Source organism: Neomonachus schauinslandi, chromosome 6, assembly GCF_002201575.2.
Source record: "Neomonachus schauinslandi chromosome 6, ASM220157v2, whole genome shotgun sequence".
NCBI classification, from domain to species: domain Eukaryota; kingdom Metazoa; phylum Chordata; class Mammalia; order Carnivora; family Phocidae; genus Neomonachus; species Neomonachus schauinslandi.
Genome location: NC_058408.1, coordinates 149796536 through 149822847, shown reverse-complemented (window position 1 = coordinate 149822847; position 26312 = coordinate 149796536). Strand labels below are relative to the sequence as shown.

Below are 26312 nucleotides of genomic sequence, written 5' to 3'. Positions count from 1 at the left end.
CCCCATGGGGCTGCCGCTGACCCCCCTGGGACTTCCCTAGAGCACCGAGGGAAGACCCTGAGCCTCCAGGTGGACCAGGCTGGGCTGGAGGAGGAAATGGGCGGCGGGTAGCACGCGGGCTGCCCTCCCACAAGCCCCTAGAAGTCTTTTTGGAATAGGCCAGGCTCCCCTCGAAAAAGCTGGGTCTGGGTGCCAGCCTGTCGCCCCTTGAAGGCAGATCCGGGCAGAGCATAGGTCCAAGGTCCAGAGGAACTGGAAGAACCGGTGGTGCAGGGAGCGGCCCATTGGCTCCATATGAATGGTCACCTGGGTGAGGCAGGACAGGCGGCCACGGGGGGCGGGGGGCTGAGACGCGCTCAACTCAGTCAGTTCTGTGCAGCGACTCCGGAGGGCTCTGCGCTCCCTCCACTCCACCGACTCTGTGGGCCGAGCAGGCGGGAATCCGGGCTGGAGCTCAGTACCTCTGGACAGCACTTGGGACAATCCCCGCCTCCCCTCAAACTTCGGTCCCTTCCCGACTGTAGAGGAAGTGGCCCACGCGGAAGCCGGTGGCCGCCCTCTGATGGCTAGCGCCGAAGCCGGGTGCGGGGCCTGGGGCCTGGGGCCCTTGGGCGGCGACCGTCGTCGGTCTCCCGAAAGAAAAGTCCCCCGCCAGGCCCGCGGGGAAGGTCCCGAGGCCGCCAGCCAGGGCCCCCATGGCCGAGGTGAAACTGGAGAAGCAGGCGGCGGCGTCGGGCGCCGGCGGGGACGGCGGGGCCTGCAGGTCCGGGGAGGCCGCGCCAAGGGGCTCCAGCTCGGGTGCCTTGGCTCCTCCCGGACTCCTGGCTCCCGAGGGAGCAGCGGCGCCCACCTCTCCTCTCCTCTTCCTCTTCCGTCGGAAGTTCCCATTGTCGAACATCTTCTCGCAGTTTGGGTCCAGGGTCCAGTAATTGCCTTTGCCTGCGCAAGAAGAGAGGGCTCAGCTCAAAGAATATGGGGTTTGACCGACCATGGTGTGAACATGACGAATGGAGGTCAACTTCAAGAAGATTCCCCCACCGGTCCCGCCATTAGCCCTCACTCCCACCCTAAACCTTGAAGTTTGTACCTGGGAGGGCCTCCACAGCCAGACCGGGAAGAATGTGGACATCCCAGAAAGGCCGGGGAAGGGCAACAACCAAGAATACCGAGCCCCTCTAAGTTCAAGGCCAGGGAGAAAGCCTACGGGATGCACAGCCGCCTGGACTGTGGCAGTCACGCTGCCAGTGGAGCCCAGCGGACCGTGCTTGGCCTCTGGGTTGTCTCCTGCGCTTCTCGAAGCGGCATCTCACTGGCTTTACCAGTTCTTGGCGTAGCCACTGTCCTCCCCGTTTTACAGCAAAGGACACTGAAGCCCAGAGAAGTAACCCCAAAGGCCGCCCAGCTGACCCGCTCTCCCGGTTCTTCCTCCGCGGGAGCGCACAGAGATTTCGAGACTCACAGAGTCCTAGACCTGAAATCAGGGTCTGCGGGTCCCTGGGTCGTCTCGGGGCCTGGCCGCTGCCCAGCACGTCTCTCCTCCTCCCTCTCCTCCCGCCTCAGTACCCCGAGCTGTGCAGTGCGGGAGGGACTGGGTTGCCCCAGGCCGCCCCGAGTCCTAGAGTGCCAGCAGCCGGGCTGCGGGAATCCGCGGAGTCCTGGACGGGGCAACCGGGCGCGCTCTTTTCACCTGGGTCGTCCTCCTCGCGGGGCACCTTCTTGAAGCAGTCGTTGAGCGACAGGTTGTGGCGGATGGAGTTCTGCCAGCCTGCCTTGCTGCGCTTGTAGAAGGGGAAGTTGCCGGCCACGTACTGGTAGATCTGGCTGAGGGTCAGCTTCCGCAGCGGCGCGCTCTGGATGGCCATGGCGATGAGCGCCGAGTACGAGTAGGGCGGCCGCACGAGCCGCAGCAGCTCCTGCTGGCCCGAGAGGCTCAGCCACGCGAGGTCGGCGCCCGCCAGGCCGCCCGGGGCGCCGAGGAGGGGGCCAGGGGCAGCGTAGCCCGGGGCGGCGTAGGGCGGCGCAGCCCCGGGGCAGGGCGCATAGGGCGCGGGGCTGAGAGCGGGCGGGTTCAGCCACAGGCGCTGGCCGGCGCCCGCCGCGCCCAGATCCCCGAGCGCGTAGCCCGCTGGGGGCGCGGCTGCCCGGGCCTGGCTGTGCGGGGCCGGGCACACACCCGAGCCGTCGCAGTACGAGGCCATGTCCAGTCGTTCCCGGGCCTGGCCGGGAGGCTCGGCGCCGAAGCTCATGGGCGCCCCATCCAGCGTGGCCGCCAGCAGCTCCGGGGTGCGGCCCGCCGGGCCCCGCCCTCCGCCCTTTAAATGCCGTCGGGGCCCCAGCCCGGGGTGAGTGTGGGTGACGAGCCCCCTCCCCCGACAGCGTTGTGAGAGTGTTGTCTCGGTCCCCGCCCCGAGGTCAGCTTTCCGCCCCGCCCTGGGCCGGCCGAGAGCCAGACACGCCGCCCCAGTGATTCCCCGACTCGGTGCCGCCTGCGCCCGAGACCAGAGTCCCCAGGAATCTCACCGATCCCGGCCTCATCTGGCCTCTAGGGCCCAGGAGTCTCGGCTGTCCTGGACCCTCGCGCAGGTATCACGTCTCCCGCAGGCCCCCAGTGGAACGCACGTCACCTTTGCTCGCCCATGGGGGACCCTGCCTTGCGGAATCTCTCACCACCCAGGGCCACTGTGTGGTTGGGGCCACCGGGAAGGGAGCAGAGGGCCGCTGCGCTGGGTAAGGAGTCTCGATGAAGCCCACGGACGTCGATGGGCTGGGGCCACGAGGAGAGGCAGCGCGGTGAAGGACGCGAGTGCCCAAGGCCAGGCCTGGCTGGGCCAAGACAGTGGCACTGGAGTCATACGGAGTCCCCGCGCAATTAATGCGCGAAGGCGGACCAGACCCCTGAGAGAGTACCGACGCTGGAAGCTCGGGCCTCCCCAGCTGTGCAGCGAAGCCTCTTTTTTTTTCCGAAACCCTGCCTGGCGTGTTCCCGCAGTGGCCTCCGCCACCGGGTGCAGGGATTAGCAAAACCCTCCATTGGCTTTCCTGGGACTCCGGAAAGACCGGGATGTCTGTGTGCGCCCCACCCCATGAGCCAGCGCGGTTACCCCGGCTCCCCCAAGCTCGCGGTTCTCCCGGGCTGCATCTCCCCCTACCTCCGGCTCCCTCTGGTTCCCCAAAGCCCCTGGCTCCTGGCCTCCCTATTCCCCACCGGCTCTACGGGCTCTCTCCCCTCCGGCCCCCCCACCCCCACCCCGTGCGCCTGGTGCCCCAAGGCTGGGTGCCTGGAAAGAGCGCCAGCCTCCAGGACTCCAAGTTCTTGCCACCTGCCAGCGCGGAGAAAGGAAAATTCTCTGGTGATCAAGGTTCGGAGATGGGTCCCATCGCTACGAAATTCAGCGCCTGCTGTAATAGAACCAGTCTCATTGAAATTGGTTTCCGCCTTGGCTTTGTGGATCCTCAAAGCAAATACATTTAAATTAATTTAACAAACCAAAGTTTCAATCCTATTGCCCGCCTCCCCTCCACTTTTGGTGGTGGAGAGAAGGAGGAGGGCGGTGGATTGGGGCTAAGGATTGGACGGAGGGAAAGATTTGGACTTTGGATTTAAGGGTCCCATCTTGTGTCAGCCATTTATTCTTAGTGTGGCTTTAGATCTGTCAAGTTGTAATTTCAAATTTTATGTAAAACAACCAGTTTGTGGAACAATTTAACAAAGGGCAAGAGGAAGAGTCCCTCCATTGCAATATAGTCCTCTTCCCTTAAAAGTAACTGCCCTTAAGAAGTGCTGGGCGACCTCATGGCGGTTCAGGGGGTGATTCAGGGCTTCTAGAGGGTAGAGGCCAGCTCCTCAGCCAGCCTGTAAGCCCCGTGCCCCTCTCCCCCTTCCCCAGAGATTTCTGATTGTGGTTGGAGGAGTACAGGTAGTGGGGATCCCAGGTACCTTTCAGAAGCTCCCCCACCCCATGGCTGCAGGGACAGCTGGAGGGGCGGGGGATGGGAATCCTCAGGGTGGAAAACACTAACCTGCTTGTTCTTGCTTCCATCAGCCAGAACCATCTGCCTCTCAGCTAAGCGATTTTCACAATTTTTCCTCACAATTTTAAACACGTGCCGCTCTCTGTAGATGTGACAAACTTTTTGGTAACAGCACCTTAAAGAAAAAGTCTTTCCGTCAGCGAATATGGTTGCAAGCATGACTCAGATGTGTTCATGATGAAGAAGCAAACTGTCTCAGCTCATGCACACCCCTTCTGCCCTCCCTAACTATACTTAGTTTGCTGAGAGTCTAGGCCGATTTCCACACTGACATTTTGCAAAGACTGCTGGTTAGGAGGCAGCTGTCCAGAAACCAGGCTTCATGAGGCTGGGACAGCACAGAAGCCACCCAGCTCAATCTTGACCCAAACCATGGGAGTCATGGAGAAAGAGCATCAGGCTCAGAAACACAGCCATGTGGGCGGGCTTCCCAGCACAGCCCGCATCCACAGGACCTACAGCCCTTCTTCCTGTGTTCCTGCAGCAGATGTGGGTGGGTAGCTTCTGCAGAGTCAGGGAGCTTTTGCTCCTCCCTTGGGAGGGGTGCGGGGAGGGGGGTTGGATTGCCCAAGGCTCTGAATGTAGAAGACACTTGTCTTGGAGGAGTAACACTGTGATTTGGGAGGAAGCATTAATGTTATCACAGTGAACTGCATTACTGTGATAATAAAAGCAGAGATGCTGAATTTTAAAAAAACATCTTGGCTCATCTCTTACAATGAAAAGGAATAAAAAAAAAAGATGATAGTTCTTTCCAAATCCCCTTTAATTTTAATAGCCTTTCTTTCTGTTAATATTGTAATTCTTTAGCACTTGTGAGTTTCAGGACTTCTAAGAAAATCAGATGAAGCTTCATGTAATTTCTCTCAATTTTGCTTTTATAAAAAGCATTACAATTTGTGCAGGAAGGCCCATATTTTAATCACTGTTCTTTTCTTTCTGAGCCCAATGTCTTGTCTCCCATCTCTGCTGTAATAGTCTCCTTATCTTTCAACAGATTGGACCCTTAAAATGAGTATCAGTAGATGGAGTATAGTCATTTGGGGGAAGAAATGTTTTAACACTTGAATCAGAGTTGGACGGAACTCTGATGAGCATTTTTTCCAAAAGGGAAAACAAAAACAAAAACTCAGGGGGATGAAATAACAAGAAAAAAGACTCCATCTTCAGAGTACCCAGCTCCCCCTGCGCCCTCAGCCCTGCCCAGGCTGAGTTCCTAACAGAACTCCACCCTTTCCTCAAACCCTTGTCCCCTTCCCCCCTTTATTCTCAAAAGTGACCCCACTGCCTACTTTGAGGATAGTTCTCCCCAACCTTCCTCCACCAAACTTCCAAGCCCCCCTGCAGCCTCACCCACACCTTGTTTTCCTCCGTTCTGGCCATCATGGGAGAGGTGTCCCTCTTTGTCACACCGGTCTAGCTCCGAGGCAGGGTTGGGACCAGGTAGGGCACAAGGGCCACCCGAGGTGCACCATTTAAGGAGGCACCCCCTGGCAGGGCCCCGAGTGAGAGGTGCAGTGTTCCCAGTTCTTATGCCCACGGTTCTCCCAGGGGCTCCCTCTGTGATCGTCCCCCCACCCCCACCCACCAACTACCACGTTACGGATCTCGGATCTCAGTGTCTCCAGCCTGAGTCCCTCTACAGATGCTGCTCCCTCTCTTTGCTTCTCTCCTGCCTCTGCTGGTGTTTGTTCTGTCCTCCCCTCTGGAAAACACACTCAGCCCAAACAGACAGCTGCTCAGGCACAGTCTCTGCTGGCCTCTGTCTCCAGGAATCCAGTGATTACTTCCACTCCTCATTGCTTGACCCTCAGCAGCTCTTGATGCCTTCCAGAATCCACACCCCTTCCTCTCCCTGTCTTTCAGCTCTGTTCTCTGATTTACCTCCCCTTTCCTGGCTTCTTCTCAAGCTCTGGGTTGGCCAGCCCTCCTGTTAGGGCTCTGTTTTCGTACCCCCTTCTCCTCCCTCTGTGGGTTTAGGTACCAACCAGTAACTCACGGTTTCTCAGACTCAGCACTATTGACACGGGGCTGGATTTGTCTTCGTTGCCCTGTGTATTGTAGGATGATTAGCGGTGTCCCTGATGTCTGGCTCCTAGATGCTGGCCATACCCCTCCAGTGTGACAACTAAATATATCTTAGAACATTGCCAACCATTCCCTGTGGGGCCAAATCACTTCCAGTTGAGAACTCTGGAATTCACTAAAGATTCTGTCATTTTTGTCAGCCGTTTGGATGTCCTCTTCTCTAACTCAACATGTGCCAAATTGAATTCATCACCTTTCACACAAGAGCAACGACAGCAGCCTCTAGCAGCTGAGCGTGGCCCCAGGCTGATAGCCACCAAGGAAGCAGGAACTCCAGTCCTATAACCACCAGGAACTGAGTCCTGTCAGTAACAGCAATGACCTTGGAAGAGGACAGATAGCCAACCTTGATTTAAGCCTCAAAAGAAAACCCAGCCCTGCCTTCCAGACGCCTGACCTGCAGAATCATGAGCTAATGAATGGGTATGTTTTAAGCTGCTAAGTTGTGGTAATTTGTCACACAGTAATAGAAAACTTAAACGCAAACAGAGCCATGTCATTCCAGTTCAGTGATCTCCCCTTTGCAGTTAGAACGAGGCTCCCACCTCTCACTGAGCCCGGGCCTCCCCAGGGCAAGGCCCTCCCCCTGTGCCCTTACTTCTCACTATCTCTTGTGTGGGACTCCAAGAAAGGCACATCCACTGATATTCAAGGCTGATTGGCAGGACCTAACTTGGTTGGAACAGTCTACTTAACTTTTTAAAACATTTGAAATTGGAGAGAACTCAAGCTTTTTGGTCTTTGAATAGACCATTTACAGCATCCACAAAACCTGTCCTTGACTTTTGCAGTTTTTGTCTTCCAAAGAAGGCCCCAAGTTCTGGAATGATATACGGATTTCCAGTTTCTCACTCTAGAAGAGGTCAGGTCAGGGGCCACTGTGGCCAAGAGCTCTGGCGGGAGTCAACCCAACCTTGGCCTCAAGCCACGGATCTTAGGTCAGTGACTCCATCTCTGCCTTCCATGTTTTCCCCATCTGTGAAGTGCTTTTACCTGTTAAGTTTCTTGATTAACACACATAACTGAAATTTGCTTCAAACTCTTATCATTGATAAGAAAGACTAAAGCAATGTTAGGGTTCTACGGATTGCCAAAACTTTTCTTCAGCTGGAGAAAGTAGAAGGTGAGAGCTTTACCTACAGATAAACTTGGATCCAAGTGTTGGCTCTAGTCCCAAGCACCTGCTAGCCCCCTCCAAGCCTCAGTTTCTCCATCTGCCGAGTAGAGCTAATAGTGCCCATCTCATGGTTATTATGGAGTCTATCTGAGTTGATATATGTAAAATATACATGTGAGTAGTTGCTATCTAGCATCTGTTGGCATTCTCTCTTTTTAATCAATCATCCATTGGCCTAGAAAATGAATCTTGCGTTTAGCATTGGTCTCTCCCTATGAGTTAAATATACTCAAATATGTTCTCTCTATTCTTGATAGATAACTGAGGAAAGGCTTTATTTATGAGATTTTTTCTCCCAAAGTACTCCAGTTTCCTTTTATTAAGTAAAAACCTAACTATACTTAACTATAATAGTTAAATAGATGACAGCTCACTGATTTTTCAACTTTTAAATTTTGTATATTTTAACTTTTATTCTCACCAAGATCAGAAGTTGAATTAAATTTTTAAGTTCCTGCTGCCTTTGCCTCATCTCTGTGCACATGGGTATTTTGTTGTTGAAGCTTTTAAGTGTAAATTATACACCTTTTGATTCTTTGTTCTTAAACATGTCAGCATACATCTTTAAAAAAAAAAAGACATTGTCTTATACACCATCTCATAATGATAACGAACAAATTGGCAGTAATTCTATAATATTATCTAATACACACTTCATATTGAAATTTCTCCAATTTTTCCTAAATAACTTTTTAACCTTTTTCTTTTCAAATCAGAATCCAATGTACCTATGAGAGCAATCGTGTATTGGTCATGTCCTTTCAGTTTCTTTTATCTTAGAACAGCCCCTACCTTCTGCCCCTACCCCAAAGTTTTTATTTAAGGGTATTGACTCTTTAAAAAAGCAGTCCAGTTGACTTGTGGGAGGTCCCACAATCTGGATTTGTCCAGTTGTTCCCTCCGGTGATGTTAACTTTGTTAACGTATCCCCCTGCACTTCTTTTATGCTGGAAGTTAGGTTTCAAGATTGGTATAGATTCTGGTTAAGTGGTTTTACCCCATCACATCAGCAGGCACACAACGCCGGGTTGGTCCCCTCTCACTGACTGAGTGTGGTCATTGGGTTAAGGGAGTGACAGCTAGATCTTTCATTTGTAAAGGCAATTAGGAACTAATCTGTGGCATGATGCTTGAATAGAATAAAAAAGAAATCCACTCAGCAATTGCACTAGTAGGTATTTATCCAAAGGATACAAACATAGTCATGTGAATGGGCACGGGAACCCCAATAGTTATCGCAGCAATGTCCACAATAGCCAAAATATGGAAAGAGTCCAGATGTCCATTGACAGATGAATGGATAAAGAAGATGTGGTGTATATATAAAAGGGAATAATACTCAGCCATCAAAAAGAATGAAATCTTGCCGTTTGCAATGATGTGGATGGAACTAGGGGGTATTATGCTAAGCGAAGTAAGTCAGAGAATGATAAATACCATTTGATTTCACTCATACATGGAATTTAAAAAACAAAACAGAGGAACATAGGAGAAGGGAAGGAAAAATAAAATAAGATGAAAACAGAGAGGGAGACAAACCATAAGAGACTCTTAACTATGGGAAACAAACTGAGGGTTGTTGGAGGGGAGGGGGTCAGAGGGATGGGGTGCCTGGGTGATGGGCATTAAGGAGGACACTTGATATAATGATCACTAAATTCTTCCCCTGAAACTAATAATGCAGTATATGTTAACCAAATTGAGTTTAAATAAAAAAAAATAAAAAAAAAAAATCCAGTTCCCCAAGTAAAAGGATCCCTAGGTAGGAATTGCTACTGATCTTATTTTCAATTGGTGGTTGCTGCCTGAATCAGTCTATTGAGAGTTGCAACCTGGAAATTTCCCAATTCCACCACTCCATTAACATTTGTTAATAACTGCCTTTTCTTTCTGTAAAATAGGGCTTTCTGTCATCAGGTGTCATGACTTACCTGGTTTTCCCGAACTACAATTCCTATTAAAAAGACAAACACAAAAACATGATTCTTTCCCTTTATTGATCAATTATGAGAGTAAGGTGTTGGTGAAACAGTCATCCTAATTGGAAACAATAAGTGTTGTTGGGTTTCTCTTTTTTTTGAGTATCACTGTGGAGTCAGGATTTTTTTATGTATTTAATGTTTTAATAAATTCTCATTATTTTTGTGATGCTTATCTTGTCCCCAGATTGGGGCATTGGGAGTCCCTTTGAGCTGGCCACTGTGTCGCTTTGACATGGCCCTGCTAGTATTTGAATGTTTCCTTGCTTTCTGACACAAGATGTCACAGGTTCATTTTGTACTTTCCCTGACCCGGATCTTGAATCAGCTATTTCTCCCATGGGCCTTGGTTCCCTTTTAGAGGGAATAGTATCAGAAACCTAAATATAGGGAGTAGAATGGTTTCCTGGGGAAAGGATAACATTGTTTCTAGACCTTTCAGTGGACAGAGCTAAGAAATATATATATATATATATATATATATATATATATATATATATATATAAGATTATTTATTTGAGAGAGAGAAAACATGAGTGGGGGGAAGGGCAAAGGGGGAGGGAGAGAGAGTCTCAAGCAGCTTCCCCACAGGGCATGGAGCCTGATGAGGGGCTCGACCTCACAACCCTGAGATCATGACTTGAGCCCAGACCAAGAGTCCTACACTTAACCAACTGAGCCACCCAGGCTCTCCTAAGAAATATACTTTTAAAAAATCACAGGTTGGGCGCCTGGGTGGCTCAGTTGGTTAAGTGACTGCCTTCGGCTCAGGTCATGATCCTGGAGTCCCTGGATCGAGTCCCACATCCGGCTCCCTGCTCAGCAGGGAGTCTGCTTCTCCCTCTGACCCTCCCCCCTCTCATGTGCTCTCTCTCATTCTCTCTCTCTCAAAAAATAAAAATAAAAAAATAAAAAATCACAGGTTAATATAGTTTGTATTTAAATTTAACCTATAGGGTTGTTGTTTTTTTTTTTCAACTTTTACTCTATACCCATGTGTCATTTCTGTTACGCTGGAAATCTGATTCCTAATAATATCAACATAATTACTTCTTGCTTTATGTTACAGTATATTTCTATGGTTTCAAACAGCCATACCAGTATCATTAGTAACAGAACAACTACTGAATGAGATTTAAGATTTCTTTGCACTTCTTTTTTGTCCTTAAAATAAATCCCAGTAATGAAGTACAGTCAAAGGAGTATGTTATAAAGTCACTTGAAAGGTCTCTTTTCTTTGTGTGGTCTGTTGCTGTTTTGGCAGTTAGTTATATTCCTCTCATTTCATTCCATGCATGTTCAAAGGCTTGAATTCCCTGAGGAGTAAGAAGCTGGAAAACACAGTTGGTAAATGAATGGTGTAATGTTCCCTTTCTTTCATGCATATATTCAATAAATGGGTGTGGTGGAATTTGTATAGTGTTACTTGAATGTTAAAACTTATGGAAACCATTGGGATCATATGAGGGTGTTCTAAGTTTTGTGGTAACCCTTACTGTCTTGCGTCTCTGCAGACAGGCAGACATTTGCGGACACGGAGTAGGACAACATTAACAGTGGCTGGCTTTGGCAATGAGGTTCCGTTTGACAGGCCAGCCTATAATGTCACATTGAGTCAGGTTTGAGTCTTGGACCTGCCAGTTACTATGTGACCTTGAATGAGTTAACTTGGACCCTCAGTTTACTTATCTCTAATGTAATAGTAACCATGTCCCAGGCCCTCCGCACCCCCTGGGGTAAAATGAAGTCATGTGTATAAAGCACTTTGCACACTTCCTGGCACAAAACATGTCAAATCGTGGATTTAGAGTGGCAAATAATAGTCATTTTTTTCTCTTCACTAGTCTGGATGTTTTTCCTTTTTTTTTTTTTTTTAAAGATTTTATTTATTTATTTGAGACAGAGAGAATGAGAGAGACAGAGAGCACATGAGAGGGGGAAGGGTCAGAGGGAGAAGCAGGCTCCCTGCCGAGCAGGGAGCCCGATGCGGGACTCGATCCCGGGACTCCAGGATCATGACCGGAGCCGAAGGCAGTCGCTTAACCAACTGAGCCACCCAGGCGCCCTGTTTTTCCTTTTTTTTTTTTTTAATAATGAGTGTGGCTTGTCTTCACTGTAGCCACTCAACAGACCACAAACTCCAGTAAGCTGAGTTAAGACACTGAAGTCACCCTCTTCGTAACCACATGGTGGCTTTGCTTGTTGATCATTCCTCTTGGGAGTGTTCCCTTCCTTAATTATGTGACTGTAATGCCATCTAGTGGGAAGTTAGAGTCTATTTCCTCAAGTAGACCTGTTTGATAAGAAAAAACCCCACATTTATGTCACATAATAGCTTAAGTTCCATCACTTCCAAGGAACTTAAGCTTAAGTACTGAAACTTAAGTAGTGAAACAGATAAGAGGAAAGAAATATTCAGAATCCATAGCCATCATAAGGATCTTTTTGAATGAAATTTTTTGAGGATATAATCGTTCCTCAAGAAAGATATCCTACAAAGTAGGTAAGTTTGTTTTATCATAAAGTTTTCTTTTATATTTAAATTTTTTTAGAAATCAATTCATTTGACCTTTTTTATCAGTTTCAGAGGTAGAATTTAGTGATTCATCAGTTGCCTATAACACCCAGTGCTCAGTCCATCGTGTGCCCTCCTTAATGCCCATCACCCAGTTACCCAGTTACCCCATCCCCCCCACCTCCGCTCCAGCAACCCTCAGTTTGTTTCCTAGAGTTCAGCATTTCTTAGGGTTTGTCTCCCTTTCGATTTTTGTCTTATTTTTCCTTCCCCATATTTTTAAAATTTGAATTAAAAATTGTAATGCCAATTTTCATGATAATTCTGTTGAATTTTTTTAACAAAGTGCTATTAAATACACAAGACTTTGTCATAGGCGTGGAAATTTTATTTCAGAGAAGGATCCGTTGAAGTTAAACACCATGAATATCTCCTTGATTTAAAAAAGAAGAAGAAGAAGAGTGTATTTGGAATGAATTTAAAGTTTCACTGATTATTAAGCTGAACACATCCATTTCGGAGTTGGAGGCAGGAAGTGCCTGGGGGCCAGTGGACTTGAGTTCCCATCTGAGCTGTCCCTTTCCCACCACGGGTGACCTCGGCTGGGCAGAGCCCTCACCCAAGCTTCATGTGTGAATGATCAGGTCTGTAAAAGCGAGACCTGCTTTTTTTTACAACTCTTTTTTTTTTTTTTTAAAGATTTTATTTATTTATTTGAGAGAGAGAATGAGATACAGCATGAGAGCGGGGAGGGTCAGGGGGAGAAGCAGACTCCCTGCTGAGCAGGGAGCCCGATGTGGGACTCGATCCCAGGACTCCAGGATCATGACCTGAGCAGAAGGCAGTCGCTTAACCAACTGAGCCACCCAGGCGCCCTTTTTTTTACAACTCTTAACTTGCCAACTGTATGAGCATCTAAATCTTATTTTTACTAGGAAATGTATACGGTAACATGCATGTAATAGACCAGGGTAGAGGCTAAGATGCTCTTGACTACTAGGGCTTTTTGATTCTTTGCTTGCAATTCTGGCTACATCCTATAATGACAAAATGTCCGAAAATCGTTTTATTTTCAATTTCTTATCAGTTTTTTTCTTAAGTTTGATCGACGTCCCCTGATTCCTGACCATTTTGGTTCAGTCTTGAATTGGGCCAGCACAGGCAGGCGAACAGAAGGGGCTGGGCTCCTGGCTCCTCCCCGCCAGGGATGCAGGCAGATGTGATGTGGAACACGCAGGTGAAGGGCGCAGTTTCTCTGGCCATGCCTGCTCTGTGTAGGTGCCACACAGAGAAGCTTGCTGCTCCTCCAGAAATGAGGAAGTCCTGAGTGGTTTTCCAGATCTTGCTGTGGCCCAGACTGCCTCTCACTGTTCTTTCCTGACGCAGAGCATGAGCCAAGAATGCTCATGCCAGGAACCAAAAGGCCACGGGAGCCCATACTTTGCCTAAGTGGCAAGGAAATTAACATTTAGAAGCATGGACTGTGGAGGTAGGCAATCCTGGCTTGGAATCCACTTCCTGGCTCTGTCCCTTTGCCTAAGTTAGCAAACCTCTCTGAGTCTCATTATTCCCATGGGTAACCTAAGTAATAATAGCATCTGCTTCACTGGGTCATGGAGGGTAAGTGAGGTGATGCATGTGAAGCACCTGTTTATGGCTCTATACGTTTTAAAGAGTAACTATTATAAATATTAAATAATTGTATATTAATAATGTAGCAATCACATTTTATATTTTATCATGTATGTTGTTACACGTTACATAACATAATTGTTATAACATAAAATATACATTACTTATATATTTAATGATATATTAAATTAGATTAAAATATTGAGTTAAAGATTTACTATATAGTATAATACTAATCTGTTAAATTTTAATTATTTGTTTACTTATTTACTTAATTGGTTTTCTGGGACACCTGGCTGAAGGAAATGATGTTCCTATTTCCACATGATGATTGCCTGTAATTTGGTTCTTAGCTTTTGCCACCTCCACATGTCAGTTAGACGAGTCTGGGTCTTCTTCCTCTTGCTGCATTTTCCAGGGATTTTTCAGGGGTTACCCCCTCGGAGTTTGCTTGTTTATAGTATTTTTTTAAACTTTTGGATTTCTGCAATTTTGTACATTTTGGGGATGCTTTCTGGAGCCGACTGGTACCCCTAGATCACACCCTCTGATCTCCATGGACTTCACCTGAAAGTTCCCTGTGCCCACATCGGCTCAAGCATTGTCTATGATGATCTGGAATTGATGGAAAGTGCACTGCGTTCAAAGGACTTCCATGCTGAACTCCCTGCCATGCCAGGCACTGCCTTCTTCCCAGCCAATGGCTAAGCATTTGCTCAGTTGCCATCAGATTCTCCCAGGGCCTGGTGGAAAAGAAGTAATTTTCTCAGCATTTGATAACTATCCCCTGTGTCTTCAGTTACCTTTAGAAAGCTACTCACAGAACAGCCACTCTGCAGACATGGAGGCAAACACCCAACATCTGTTTAGTTTCGTTACACATCTGTAGAGAATTGTATTAAGGAAAAATGAAACCAATCTAATTACAAGATGGTAATTAGCTGTGGGTATCCCCAGGCCCAGTGGACGAGGACATCAGTTCAAGGTTGGCCCATGAACCTTGAGGCATCACCGGGGTGGTGGATTCCACGCACCTACTTAGTTTGAAAAGGATGGGTCTAGGAGTTGGGCTTCTTTGCCCACCCAGTCTAGCTGCTTCTGTCTACCAGCACCTTGACTACTTCAGAGGTGTTCCTGAGGGAAGAAGACCTCTGGCCAGGGAAGCAGATGAGTCACCATCAACGCTCAGGCCACCGACCATCCCTGTGCCCTGGACATGCCCCTTAAATTTCCTCAAACCTCAGATTGATCTATCTATAAAACATGCCATATCTCAGAAAGGTTTTGTGAGGGATTAAAAAAAAGTATTGTAGAAGTATTTACAATGTGCTCTGCAAGATTATGGTAGGTTTTTTTTTTTTTCTCTACAGAAAACACTTTGTTGAGAACCAAATATGTACTCTTTTTAAGAAAAAGTTATGTTCAATGAAGCCTTTACAAAACCAGAAATATCTTCTAACCACTTATTTTTGAAAAAAATATTTTTAAAACGAATTCTAGCCCATTGATCTATTTCTCCTTACATATCGGTGTGGTTACAATGATCAGGGTGGGTTTTAAAAATAACAGGTTTTGAACACAGAGCCAGATATTGTCTGCTGCAGCCCTTCAGACTTCTGTCCTTCTGCTCTTTTGTTCTGCTAGGGTAAAAGCCTTCGGAAGCAGTGTTCCCAGCAGAAGCAGTCTTCCCTCGACTTCTGGCAATGTGAGGTTGCATCCGGCAGGTGCACGTATGAGCCGCTCTCTTTCAGGCGGTGCCTTCAGCTGAGGCACAGCCATAGGTCAAGGGCAGGAATGGGGAACTTTGGGAAGCTGCCGGCTTTGGCAGGAGCACTTGCAGCGCTGGCAGGTGAGCTGAGTTCGTCCCACGGAGGTGGCCACCCACAGGCGATGGCTCCTGGAGTCCTGCTCAGGAGAGCAGAGACTGTGGACTGCGGGCTAAGAAGCGTTGGCTCCGGCAGGATGTGGCAGCTTTCTGTGTCATCGTCATACCACCTCTATCCAATAATTTCATCATCAGATTCCCTGTGTGAAATCTTCTCTGCTTGTAATGCCTAAAGTAATGTCTGTTTTCTTAATTGGGCAGTGATACTCTGCCTGTTAATTCGGTGCTAATTATTGGATTATTTTGCTGTTGCTGGGTCCCTTTTAATGGTATGATTCAGAATCTGTGCTATCAGCAAAAAAAAAAAAAACTTATAACTCATCATATCTACATGTGCTTGGGAGCACGCAAAACACCCTTACAGATGTGGTCTCATTTGCGATTTTCCAGTGGTCCACGAGGTAGGAAAAGTGGATCACCGTTATGCAGGTGAGAGCACAGAAAGCAGGAGTGGTTCAGTCCAATGTGAACTATTAAATCTGATTGAAGGTTGACTCCACCTGTTAGAGGTGGACCGATACAGAAAGCACTCCTCCAGAAAGTATTCCCAGAAGGAGAAAGTGACTTCCCCAATTTCCCAATTTCAACTTTACCTCTCTCCTCCACCTTTGATTGTGCAATACCCTTTTGGGTCATTTCTTTTTCCTCAAGGCTTGTTCATGATCATCATTTTAACAAGGTGTCATCTGCATGAAAGTGTGTGGAGCAAGGTTATGCCAATTCCTGTGATTTTTTTCCTTGGCCACACTTCATAGTTCTCATAAGTTACCAGAAGGACGTGTATTAAATGCTTAGTCAACAAGAATTTAATCAACACCTCAACGGTATGCCAGGATCTGTGTTAAGTCATGCAAGCATGAAACTGTCTAGAAGGAAAACACCAGTGAGGAAGGACTGAGGCAAGCGTCTAAGTGCAGCACAGGACACAGGACAGGATGATGCAAAGGCGCCATATTAGTTCACTGTGGAGACATGATGTTGGCAAGGTTGGGAGGGCAAGAAAGTGCGTGCTAGGAAGGAGGCAAGCAAAGAGCAAAGGCTAAAAGAGCAAGCTGGAACAAAAATTTAGAGCAGGTAAGGATAACTAAGCTTGTTATAATGATATGTGTATGTAGTATTTTCTCCTCTAAGCCAGGAATTTTATAATGTGCCCAAGTTAAACTGAGGGTACACATACCTCAGAATGTATCAAATGTATCAAGATTTCTTCCCTGGTTCAATTTATTTTTTGTGTGAATGTTATTGATATTTCTACAGAAAAGTCCACAAGTCGGGTATACAAATTGACGAATTTTCATAGTGAATTCATCCATCCATCAGTACCCAGAAGGTTACAGCTCATTAGAGAACTCCAGACGACCCTCCTGTCTTCCCAGCCATGGGCACTCCCTATGCTGATTTCTAACATGGAAGAGTTGTGCTTGGCTTTGAACTTCATATGAATACAATCATTACTATGTGCTGGTTTTAGTCTAGATCTTTCATTAAACATTTCTTTTGGAACAATTCAGCTATATTGTTGCAAGTACTTATAGTTCCTTTTTTATTTTTTTGCTATAATACATTCTGTTGTATGACCATTTTATCCATCCTTCCTATAGGTGGATATTTGTACCGTTTCCAGTATTTTGGCTATTAGATATAGTGCTGCTATGAATATCCTATACAAATCTTTTGGTGAAGATACAAATGACTTTCTAGGAGTAGAATTACCCACTCATAGGGTATGTATATGTTTAAATTTATTACACACTGATAATTTTATAAAGAGGTTACACCAATCTCCATACTAGATCTGCATAAGAGTTCTGCTCTGGTCCTCACCAACCATTTAGATGTCCAACTTATTCATCTTACTGACTCAGTACACTTTGGGTGGGTGGTAAGTGTAAGGTTTTGTCTTCAGGATTTGTAATAGGTCCATAAACAAAGTATCTCACCCTGAGCCCTAATGGTATTGGCAATGGGCTTTGTTTTGCGAGATGCCACTGAATTTTCAAATCTTGACATTTTCTTCCCTGAGAGCTCATATTTCTGAAACTAGAGCTTCTTTTTATAGCCTAAAACAGCTCTATACTCTAACACAGACCCAAAATCCAGGTTGTAGGGGAAAAAATGTTTCAACATAAATGAGAGATGTGAACAAGAACCTTAGCAAAAGTGAAATGTAAGACTTGAAAATCTAGCCGTAAATGTCTTCCAAACATTACTCACTGCTGCTACCATTTTGACATGAAGAAAAGAAAGGTCGTGAGCACATTTTGGAGACTTCAAATTGCACAGGGGTAATGCAAGTTGGTGGCTAAAAACCATAGTGTTTGAGTTTGGGATTGCTTAGTCTTGAATCTTCTTCCACTATGGTTTGTAAGTAATCAAGTTACTTAACCCTGCTAAACGTTAACTTCTTTATGCGTTAAATCGGGGTTAAGTTGGCTGTGACTACCTCATAGCACTTTAAACACCAAACGTGTTAACTCATATAAAAGAATTTAGCTCAAGTAAACTGGCACTCAGTAGGCTTTCAGTGTTTGTTAGCTAGGACATTTTCCTTTTGGTGGATTGCTAGATATTTTGATATCTATTTTTTAAATTACTATAATGAACTTAAATATGTCAATTTTTAATCCTGTAGTTATTTTGTTTTTGTTATTAAAGCAATGTTCATGATGCTAAATGGGTGAAAGCAAAATGTAAAGATCTCCTTCCCCCCTATCCTCCTTCCCCACCTCCTTACCTATTCCACAGAGGTGACCACTTTTGATTTCTTCTGTTGGGCATTCTGAAGTTTCCTCCATAATTCTAAAGTACATTTTCTTTTTTTAATTAATATTTTAATCAAAGTAACACAAAGGACTTACAGCAAGAACTTATTTGTTTTCCTATCCCCCTACCTATTTTGCTCCATAGAAGTAATAATTTTTAAACTTTATTGCCTGGTTTTTAAAATTTTTACATGCACATTTAAATAATATGCAGATATTGTTATTGCCCAACTCATCAATTTTAAGCTTTACCTATTGGTTTTATTTTAAAAGATGGATTTTGGTTCACTTATACCTAATCCTCCAACCCATTCTCCCAGTTTAGCATCTTAATTTTTATTTAAATTCATTCTTAGTGTTTTATCTATTTTACTTCTGTAACTATCTTTCACTGCTGACCAAGCAGAATGGTATGATTACATTTTCTTTTATGTAACATGTTATTTTTCCAAGAGCTAATGAATGCCTCAGTTTTTAAAATTTACATTGTTTTCCTTGAACATCTAAGTCTTTCCATACCTTCAATATGTTCTACAAGGCATATAAGTACAATTCTTTACAAAGTCTAACTAGTCTGATGAAAATTACCTAGTTTTGTATATATGTCTGAGAAATCATCTTTCTGAAGTCCTTCTTTTAATTAATTTCTCTAAACCAGTCTTCCTGCTCTCTGTTTTCATAAGGACTTTCCTTTGCAATTATCAAGTGACTTTCTTTTTCCTCTTTCTTTCCTTCTTGAACCTCCTGCTTTCTGGGTCTCATATATTTCTTTTTCTTGGATTATATACTTCTTTTTAAGGTAGAGCACTTCTTGTTACTTCACAAGAAAGGGTGATTGGGAAGTACATGTTTTTGAGAATTTTATATATTGTACTTTCTACCTTCACTTTGATTAGTAGTCTATCAGGGTATGGATACATAGGTTGGAAATTATTTTTACATAGAATTTTGAAGCTATTTTTCCATTATACCCCAGCCTCAAAAGCTGCTGAGAAGTACAAAGTTATTTAAAATTCTTGATTCCTGGGTTATGGTCTACTTTCTTCCTCCTTGGAAGTGTTTCAGGTCTTCCCTTGCACGTCCTAGATTGACCCACTATTTTCTTGTCTTCTCTGTCGTATTAATCCTCTCTTCTTACTGTTCTACTTTCTGGGAGAAGTCCTTGACTTTATGTTCCAATTGTTCTATTTTTGTTCTGCTTTAGTTTTCGTGGATATTTTCTTTTTTTTTTTTTTTTAAGATTTTATTTATTTGAGAGAGAGAATGGGAGACAGAGAGCATGAGAGGGGAAGGGGCAGAGGGAGAAGCAGACTCCCCGCCGAGCAGGGAGCCCGACGCGGGACTCGATCCCAGGACTCCAGGATCATGACCTGAGCCGAAGGCAGTCGCTTAACCGACTGAGCCACCCAGGCGCCCCATTCATGGATATTTTCAACAATTTTTTTAACCAGCGTACTTTCTTATTTTTTTGCCTCTTCCTTGTTATAACTTCTTGTTCTTGTTTCATGGTTGCAAAATTCTCTCTTACATCTTTTAGGATATTAGCTATAATTCTTTTGAAATTATCTTCTGCATCCTGTGTTGTCTCTCTTTCCTTTGGGCTCCTTTATACTTTTTTATGTTTTAATCATTTCAATCTTTATCGTTCACGTTGGAGCCTGTCATTAAAGATCTAGTGATTCTTGGCTGACCATTCGTATTTAGGAGTGAGGCAATAAAAAAGTTGGTTGGTAGCTCATGTGTGTGTGCACGTGCATGGAAAACCAAGGCAACTTTGGAGTTGATCCCTGAATGTCAAGTCAGAAAATAATATGGAGGCAAATTTCTTTTCTTTTTTTTTTTTTTTTTTTTATGAGAGACAGGGGGGGGGGAAGGCAGAGGGAGAAATAGGCTCCCAAGGAGCAGGGAGCCCGATGCGGGACTCGATCCCAGGACCCTGAGATCATGACCTGAGCCGAAGGCAGACGCTTAACCATCTGAGCCACCCAGGCGCCCGCTGGAGGCAAATTTCTTAGAGGGATGCCCCAGCGCTCTGCCTGGGTACAGAGCCTGCTTATGATATTGTGGGCCTGGGAGAAGGAAGGACTACTGCATCACTGTTCATCTTGTAAAATTTCACTCAATCTCCCTGTTTGAGTAATACATTTTATTCCCATCTCCCTCTGTGCCTGATGCTCTTGAGTCTGAAACCCTCTTGTTTAGTAGCTTAAGAAATTAAGTGTTCTTTCTTTTACGGGTATAGAGTCTCAGAAACACTGGATGGGACCAGGAGGTGTAATTACTCTCTAATATGGATTTTCAAGCCATTCCTCTATCTTTAGTCCCCTGTGTCATCCCTGCCTTTCTCAGTAATTGGTGCTTTCAATTCTCAGGATGTATTGGCTTGCTCCTAATAACATGATAAATCTAACATTTTGTAAGGATCAGCAAAGTTCACTAATTACCATAAAACCAAAAGTCCTTTATGCATTTGGGGACTCCATTCTCAGCAGTTACTGTACCCCATCCCTGCCTTAATTACCTGCCGCTCCATCCCTGCCTATCTAAGCTTTAAAACCTGTGAGAAGTTACAGTATTTATAAAGCAATTGCTGAAACCAGGTCTTCTGACCCGTTCTTGTAAAATAGCTGATCTTAAGCATTAGATCAAGACCCACCTGAGTTACGACCCAAAGATCATCTTACCATATAATAATTTTGTGTGGGAACCATAAAGTGTATAGACCTGAGTGTCTCTAACCTTCTGTTAGAGGGCGGTATAATTCCCAGACACTTGATGTCACAGAGGAGGAAATAGGTGGAAAAAGAATCCCTCTTGTGCTTTAAGGAAAGATTCTTTGTCTAGTTCTATGGCAGGGCACAGCAGGGTGTAGATACCAGAACACCTCCTTGTTTCAAGGAAGCAGATGACACCGCCTTCCAAGCACTTAATAGCCCAGTTGGATACTTTGGGGGAGTTATTACAGCATTTGTTCCTAATGGGGAAACCCCTCCCCCTCAGCACAGGCAAGTCAGCCTCAGGTAACTTAATCTGCAAGACACCTTAATTGATGATACAGAAGATGGGAGAATGGAAGGCTTGAACATGGACACAGTTTAATTGCTCACACTAAGAATCACTCTTTGTTGGTGAGCTGACATCCCAGATGGCAGGACTCTTCTTTTCAACAATTAATCACTCAAGGGGGAAAAATAATTAAGACTCTTAACAAGTCAAAGCAAGATGGATACAAAAATTCTTTCAAGAAGTTACCTGGGGTTCAGAATCTGCCTTGAAGGAATCATGGTTTTATTTTCCAAGTACCTTCCTCTAAAAGCAGAGGTGCTCAAGTTACTAAATACAAAAGACAGCCCCAGCTTGGAATGAACAACCCAAACCACCTTTGAACTTTTGCAGTATTAACTTCCTACCATGTGCATGACTGTAATTCTGCCAATAGCTTCAGCAGGCAGAACTTCCCAAACAGACCTTGATCCTCTGAAGAAGACAGCAGCGACAATGGTTTAGTTGACAACAGTGTCATTTCTGAAAGAAAGGTCACAGGCTTAGTCTTTGCTGAAGCAAGGTGGATGTACCTTATTTGGCTCTTTACAAAATTGTGGCTTCCTGGAAAAAATGAACAGCCATATCATGTGTCCTATCCAGTAACTGATTGAAGAGCTGTCAAAAACCAGACTGGATCCTTCTGGTTCTGATTTTATCTGAAGCAGGATTGAAAAGCACATATGTTGCCAGACAGAGGGTAGCAGCCCTAAAGTTCTGGGGCAGTATCCCATTCTTTGAAGAGCAGGACAGACCCTACATGTCCCCCACTGACTTGTGGATGTGGAAAACCAAGTGATTTTTTTTTCTCAAAAAGCTCTTTATTCATTTATGGAGTGTTGTTTTTGCACACTGTGTTTCAAAGAAGGGTCCATAAATATTATATAATTCCTTTAAATAACAAGTTACTCTTTTTAAGCAGAAAAAAAGATTTAAAAAGTTGTCCCTTATAGTAATTTTCCTGGTGACTAAATGTATGGAGAATTACGGTGAATGATGATGTAATCAGAATGCATTTTGTGGGTTTAAAGACAAGTGTTAAAATATGTGTTTTCATGGATTAGTCACATTGGATAAAATGATTTTTAAAAACACCTATAATAATTCTTAGTGTAAGTGGTTGTTGCTATTTTTTCTTGGATTGAAGTCACTGGAGAGCAATTTAAATCGAGTTGGTAGATATTTACTCTTTCCCAAAACTGGGGCTTTAAAAAAGCCTTGTACATGTTTCTAAAGTGGAGTGGCTTTTCATTGTTGATTGATTTACACGCTGTTAGTGGCTCCTTCGGAAAAGAAATAAAATGTCTCAAACTGTTGGCACACACTTTATCCTCCTCCACTGAAGGTTCAGAGAAAAACAGGAAGTAGAGATATCTACATCAATGTGTACATTCAAAATGAACAGAGAAATCTAATTTTAGGCCTATCAACCTTGATAGCTCCTTCTTAATCATTTGGATTTGAACAAATACGGGAATCAGAAGTAAAGAACTCACCATTTAGAAGTCACATCAGTGCTAAAATTGCTTGAGAGGTGGATAGATTTGTAATTCATTCATTACGCTCTGATCCCAGAAATCTGTGGTTCTATTAAGAACGGAAGCCAGAAATCATCTATAATGTGCAAATCCATATGAATGGCATGCTTATTGGTAAATGTCAAATCTGAGAAGCCACAGATGTCCCCTACACAGCTTCCTAGACCCGCCTGTGAATAGAGCATCACCCACTTTTTGGCACTGGGAAAATGAAGGCTGATAAATACATGAAGCCATGTAGCATCCTCCTACATAAGTATTTGGTGCATAAGATGGGTCTTTTAAAAACTCAGTAACAGAGTTCTTAAAATTTGAACTTCTATCATTTCTCTCATTTCCAGGTCAGAATTGGTCCTGTGCCTTATACCAGTCGGGGAATAATCGAGTTCAACAGTGATGCCAACAGAGGTAGGATGAGTCCAAAATGTATATTCTCTAGGAACCAAATGAAACTTGGGATCCTACAGGCATGTATAATATTAAAGTAAAGATAACAAAGCATGTAGTCAGGTGAGTCCTGCTTTATTTTCTGGATGAAGCAGGACACTGTGTGGCTGGCTATAGTCCAGAGGTGTTTTCATTAAATCACGGCCTCTCTTGGAGCTCTTGATGCCCAGGATATGGCGCCCCACAACTCATCTGTCTTCCTGGCCAGTGAGCCACTGTACGATCAATTTCTCTGCAAAGGATGCTCATAAAATTTTTCAGAGGTAACTGCAGAACTCTCATTCCATGAAACATCATGGGGTGATGCATTATGATCCATGTTTAATCGAAGGCAGGAATTAAAATATACAGCCAAGGCCTGTCAGGGTGAGAGAGGCGCTTCTGGAATGTCGGTGCAAGGCAGACACAAAGCAGGTCCAGCTGGGTTGCTAATGGTCTTGGCCATTTTCAGCATGTGGCTTCTATGAAATGACTTCAGGCTTCATTTGACACCTCTTCCCCCTCGCTTCTCCCACCCTCCCTCCACCCAGCTGGCCCTCATCCTGTGAAGACTTCCCCTTAGTGCTAACTTCTAGCTCAGCTGGAATTCTCTAGCAATCGGGCCTGAACTCACCGGGCAGGAAGGCTCAGCCACCCACAGGAGCAGAGCAGAACAGTTGCTAGATGGCTCAGGAACAGCTGCCCACGAGGATGCTCTGCATCGGCCCCAAGTTCCAGGACAAAGAAGTGGCATTTTTTCCCCCTCTAGGACCTTTAAAATTAGGAGAGGTGTAGGAGTGGCTCACGGGCACTTGGAACATGACTTCAGATTCTGGGGCGGTTGATGTCTCTGCTTAGTCATGGAGAACCGTGGGCAGAATTCGAATGCTTCAGTTCTTACCCGGACCCATAGCAGGGGCATAGGTATCATACTCTGTTTGGGGCCAGTTTTTCTTCATGTTTTATGAATAATGCTGCAATGTGGGGCAAGTTGGAAACAGTAGCACAGCAAAGCACTCTGACTTCGAAGGGAATTTAGGGGGACGGAGATCTCGCTTTAAAGGCCAGAACCTGAAAGTACCCAGGGGACAGATCAATACTGTCTATTTTAGAATTTCTCGGTGTCCCCTGCGTGATTTTCCACTAAGCCCTGGATTCGGGTTCTTGCTGCCCATTTCAGGTGGCCATGGTTGGAGTGTTCCTATGGTATGGACTGGCTTTCTCTGCCCCTGGTTTCTAATGTTAGCCCATGGAAGTTATAATGGGGTCATTTCTGGCAAGTCAGGGGGCTGGCAAGTCCTCTCATTCACTGCTAGCTGACACTTGCTTTCTCTTTTTCTTTTCCTCGCTTTCCTTTTCACTTCCAGGGGCGCACACACACAGAGCTGTACTTTTGATGGGGGCCGTCTGATGCCCCATGTTCGTTTCAACATACAATCCAACAGCTTAATCTCATAGGTACTCAACAGGTGACTCTCAGAATTTTTGGCATCTTATTTTAGCTGGGTGGGTAGGCTGCCGCTCGTACCCAATAGACACCCTTCAGAGTGTTGAATACTTTTTGTGAAGTGCAGGTAAAAACTTGTACAGTGTCTAAATCATTATTTATGAGACCCTTGTGGTCTATCATTTTAGAAAATAACGAAAAATATTCTATGTATTAATACTTCAAAGTTGATGAGCCAATAATTTGAATTCCATTTTTGAGGTCAGCTTTTATTTAAAAGGTAAAGAGATCTATATGTAAGCAGTATCTACCACCATCAGTTGTCTTCGAGCCTTTACTTTGTATTTCAGTAATATGGGCATGTTGATAAGTTATGGTAAGTTGTATTTTTAAAAAGCTAGGTAACATACTTCTTAATGAAAAACCAAATGAAGTATGAAGTGCCATTTTTAAAAGCAGTAATAAGATAAAACTAAAAATATATGCACATCTATTTATAAATACACATATATGTGTATAAACACATACATATGCATAGACATACATTTGCATAGACATAAATATATTTGTGCACATATAGTTTTTTAAAAAAATTTCTATTGTTTGACATTTCAGTTTCCTCATTTCATAGGGTTTCTGTCATCAATCACCTTGATTGGTGGGTGGATTGGTTTCTTAATATACTCCTATGGGTTTATTACATTTTGTTTGCTGCTACTTAAACCCTGACTTATTTTTCTCTTGGGGCCGGGTTTGAATATAAACTTAAAATATTAACTATCGACAGGAAAAATGGCTCTCACCCCTCTCAGATTTCATATGTACTTTTATTTATTTTGTTTGATCTCTAATTCCTTTTTAAAAATTTTTTTATTGTTACATTAATCACCATACATTACATCATTAATTTTTGATGTAGTGTTCCATGATTCATTGTTTGTGCATAACACCCAGTGCTCCATGCAGAATGTGCCCTCCTCAATACCCACCACCAGGCTAACCCATCCTCCCACCCCCCTCCCCCCCAGAACCCTCAGTTTGTTTTTCAGAGTCCATCGTCTCTCATGGTTCTCGAATTCCTTTTAACTCTCATGTTTTCACTCATCCTATCAAGAAGTAGATTTCATTTAAAAATAAAATTTCTCTGAATGTTTATAGCTAATTTAGCTGTGTCTTTCCCAGCCTCTAGGTTATGCTGCCTAGCGGGAATGCTTCTGCATCTAACTAAATGTCAGCAAACAAACAAACATCTTTTGTTGGAATGAAATAAAGCCTCCTAAAAGCATACAAAACTCAATATTATCTTTAAGTATGTAATCTGTTAGAAATGCTTTTACTCTATGTTTCTAATTTCTAGCACATTGTAGTTAGATTTACAGGTTTGTAGAGCATTTGTCATATTCATTTACTTAGTGAATGAATTTATTATGGTTACATTAAATTATTTTCAATTGAACTTTGATAATGACCATTTATTATGACTGAAATATACTCAGATCTTGTACTTTTATAATATTAGAATTATTTTTGTTACACTTAAAAAATAGGCTTGGGGAATGTAATCAATGTTTTTTATAAGGGAAGGCAATTGGCTGGGGACTCCAAAATAGTGCTCTTCTCTCCAAAAGTGTCATCATCATCTTTCACTAGCAGAAAGCTCTGAGAGGAGTACCTGTAGCCCATGGTGTGAGAGAGGATGGGGATGTGAGTTGCCCCACGAACATTGTCAGCAGAAAGCAGTCACATCATGCAGCCAGACAACCTTAATGGCCATAATTAAAGTGAAGAA

The 26312-nt window shown here is 44.5% G+C and overlaps 1 protein-coding gene across 1 annotated transcript; it reads right to left on the bottom strand.

The window, feature by feature from the left end:
• Positions 1-496: 496 nt before the first annotated feature.
• On the bottom strand, positions 497-2198 carry FOXI2 (forkhead box I2). The gene is made up of 2 exons (XM_021703865.1): positions 1688-2198; positions 497-939 (listed from the first exon to the last, which is right to left on the bottom strand). Exons 1-2 carry the CDS (start codon positions 2196-2198, stop codon positions 497-499), a joined length of 954 nt encoding a protein of 317 aa, XP_021559540.1.
• Between the last annotated feature and the right edge of the window lie 24114 nt (positions 2199-26312).

Coding starts and splice junctions, on each gene's coding strand:
- FOXI2 (XM_021703865.1), bottom strand. CDS start 2,198: ATGGCCTCGTACTGCGACGGCTCGGGTGTGTGCCCGGCCCCGCACAGC. Junction 940..1,687: donor CCGCGAGGAGGACGACCCAG/GTGAAAAGAGCG, acceptor CTTCTTGCGCAG/GCAAAGGCAATTACTGGACC.